This window comes from Malus domestica, chromosome 17 (assembly GCF_042453785.1).
Source record: "Malus domestica chromosome 17, GDT2T_hap1".
Lineage (NCBI taxonomy): Eukaryota > Viridiplantae > Streptophyta > Magnoliopsida > Rosales > Rosaceae > Malus > Malus domestica.
The window spans coordinates 19,483,862-19,487,352 of NC_091677.1; the positions used below are offsets into that span (position 1 = coordinate 19,483,862).

Genomic DNA, 3,491 nt, shown 5'->3' on the forward strand with positions numbered 1-3,491 from the left:
GTCTTCGGTCTTGTTTGTCTTTGGGATTATCTAGGTATTGCATAATTGGCCTTCTCCAGTCGTTTGGTAGTGGCTCGACCACGCAAATATCTACAGGATCCTCCTGTTCCAACAACGAAGGTAAGGACATGACTCGTGTACGGATGACTTGGTCGCGTTGGAGGACTTGTTGATTAACCAAAGCCGGATACGATTGCCGTAAAATGGGTATCATTTGGCCAAACTCGCCCCCTAGGAGTTGTGCTCCGGAGGCTATTTGAGCGAGTTCGTCTGCGACGGTGTTCCAAACACGAGAAATATGATTCAACGTGATACCGTCAAGTAGCTGGCAACCATGTGATAGGGCGCCAGAATGCAACTCATGCACCGAAAAGTTCCATTGAGTTGGTTAATCACAAGCTCCAAATCACCGAAGATGAGGGCACGAGCGGCGCGTAAATCATGATGCACGCTAAGGCCGATAACAAGGGCTTCGTATTCGGCCTGATTGTTGGTATAATCGAAATCTAACTTGAGGGAAAAGAACCAACAATGTTGGTGTGGAGACTTAATTACAACCCCCACGCTGGCCGATGTCGACGTACTAGAACCATTAAAATACATCGTCCAATAATTGTCATGTGTTCCCACCATTTCGATTTCAACGTCGTTGCTTGCGAACCCATATGGAGAAGGGTGTTGAGCTAAGAAATCAGCAAGCGCTTGTCCTTTGACGACTTTTTGTGGGACATACTGCAGACTAAACTCAGATAGTGCCAATGTCCATTCCCCAATTCGGCCTTTGACTATTGGTCGAGTAAGCATATATCGAATGACATCTGTCTGGGCGATGACCTGAGTAACGAATGGGAGCATATAGTGCTGGAGTTTTGATTTGGCGAAAAACAAAGCCAAGCAAAGCTTCTCAACGGGTGAATAATTGATGTCGGGAGTATTGAGGTTTCGGCTGAGATAGAAAATAGCTTGTTCTCGCCCAGCATTAGTATCTTGTGCGAGGAGGCACCCGATGGATTCTTCGGCCCTTGAAATGTAAAGCTTAAGGGGTTTATCACGTCGAGGCGGTACGAGGACGGGCGGAGTTGCAAGAGCAACCTTAATTTGCGCGAAAGCCGCTCAATGTTCTTCACGCCACTCAAACTTATCTGAGTCCTTAAGTTTCAAAAGCGTAAAGAATGCCGTCATTTTGCCAGCGGAATTAGCTATGAAGCAGCGAGGAAAATTTATTTTCCCGAGTAAGGACTGGAGTTGTTTTTTGGTCGTCGGGGGTGGTGCATCAATAATCGCATGAGCTTTGTTCGCGTCTACCTTGATGCCGCGATTGTGGACAAGAAAACCTAAGAAATTGTTGGCGACACACCAAAGGCGTATTTGGCCAGGTTCATCTTAAGGTTATGTCGACGCATGCGAAGGAAAGCTTGCCGAAGATCATCAATATGCGTTTGGCGACTTTTCGATTTGACCACGACGTCATTAATATACACTTCTATAGTTATGCCGATCAGGTCATGAAAAATAGTGTTCATCGCGAGTTGATATGTGGCATCAGCGTTTTTTAGACCAAATGGCATGACTACCCACTCGTAGGTTCCAAGTGCCCCCGGGCAGCGGAAAGCAGTTTTATGAACATCGACCTCGTCAATAAATATCTGGTTATAACCAGCATGTCCATCCATGAAAGACAGCATGTCATGATGAGCCGCGGCGTCGATTAGCAAATCTGAAATTGGCATGGGATATGCATCTTTAGGTGTTGCCAAATTCAGATTTCGAAAATCAATGCAAATGTGTAAGGCCTCATTTTTCTTTAGCACTGGTACAATATTCGCCAACCATTCGATGTATCGAGCAGTTCGAATAAACCCGGCATTTAAAAGTTTAACAATTTCATCTTTTATGCCGAGTTGTACTTCGGTCGAGAATCGTCGAGGAGGTTGTCGAAAAGGCTTGCAACCAGGTTTGATACGTAATTCATGCTGGACAAGGATTCGATCAAGGCCAGGCATCTGATGATAACTCCAAGAAAAACAGTCTTTAAACTCGCCGAGTAAGTTACAAAGTTCAGATTTGATAGAACGGGGTAACAAGGCACTAATAAATAATGGCTGAGGGTCATCAACCGTCCTAACATTTATTTCCTCCAACGGATCTTTGACTTAAGGCTGACTATCTTCGAGTTCGGCCGGGCGACTTGAACTTTGTCAAGAGATAAAACAGGACCATTGTCTCATTCGGCTAGGAACTCTATGAGGTTAACACCCGAATTCGGCTGTTTAGAGATCGCATACCAATGAGCTAGCAATCGTTCCATGGTCGATGAAACTGTGGCTCGACGTTTAGTCTGACTGGTGTTAGACATCGGGATTGAAAACGAAGCTAGCCAATCCGAGTCTCGCCGAATCTTGTTGAACAGTTTCAGCACCAACCTCAATGGCCTTCTGAATAGATATCTGAGTTGACGATGAAAAATGCGGTTATGTGATTATGACTGGCGATGTTCACTTCTAGTGGAAGCACCTCTTTAGTTTGAGATTTGTCCTCGAAGAAAGTGCTCATGGTGATCCCTGATGGAATAAGTTCATCGTTAGAGCGACGTAACGCCTTCATGATGGTTACAGGCATGATATTAACAGTTGCCCCACAGTCAACAAAAATTTTGGAGACTGGGTATCCTTCGACATGAGCCGTTACATACAACGACTTTAGATGATGGGGATTAGCCGAGGAAGAATGGGGAAACAAAATGTCTAAGGCTATTTTAAGTTTATCGTCGCCGTTTGTTGATTCGTCTTCAGTGGTAGTAACAAAATCAACTTGTGTTGCTTCCTCGATGACCACATCGCCATCCAAGGAACTTGGTTGGTGTGTAGTCAACTGGAATTCAACAGGTAGAACATGGACTATGCTAATTTCCATATTTTCAAGGACTGAGGGGCCCATTGGATCGTGTGTTAGAGCATCCTTGGTCGGATTACTGTGTGTCTCAACAAGCTTTTGCACTTGTGCCATATGATCCGACTCTTTGTCCTTTTGTCTATCGTCGTCGGGCTCGCATGCATTTGGTGTCTGATTCTGCTCCTGCTACATCTTTCGAGCTCGTTCCTCATAGGCGATCTGAGCGTTCCTTGTATCCAGGTAGGTGTTCAAACGTGCCACCCGATCTTTCTCATTGGCTGTTAAACCGAAAAAGGATACAGCTAAAAAGACTTCGAAGTGATATCGAAGGTGTTGAAGGCCTTCGAGAGAAAAAATGAGTTCGGCTATGTCAATGTTCGTGTATGGGTCTACCTCAAAGTCGAGAACCTTAGCCTCTCGAATGTGCTGGAATCTAGCTTTCATTGTTGGATTAGTAGTTTTTTGGATGATCTGCTCAGCATCGGGGCAAGTTAATGCCAGGTCAAGAGCTTCTTGGCATGCCTTGGGCAAGCCATACAAATCGTTGGCGGAATATTTCTTGTGAAACTCTTTCATATATTCCAATGATTCATTGAGGA

The 3,491-nt window shown here is 44.9% G+C and overlaps 1 protein-coding gene across 1 annotated transcript; it reads right to left on the reverse strand.

Annotated features, from left to right (window-relative positions):
- Positions 1-303: 303 nt before the first annotated feature.
- On the reverse strand, positions 304-2,003 carry LOC139193406 (uncharacterized). The gene is made up of 2 exons (XM_070816406.1): positions 1,575-2,003; positions 304-1,092 (listed from the first exon to the last, which is right to left on the reverse strand). Exons 1-2 carry the CDS (start codon positions 2,001-2,003, stop codon positions 304-306), a joined length of 1,218 nt encoding a protein of 405 aa, XP_070672507.1.
- Positions 2,004-3,491: the final 1,488 nt, after the last annotated feature.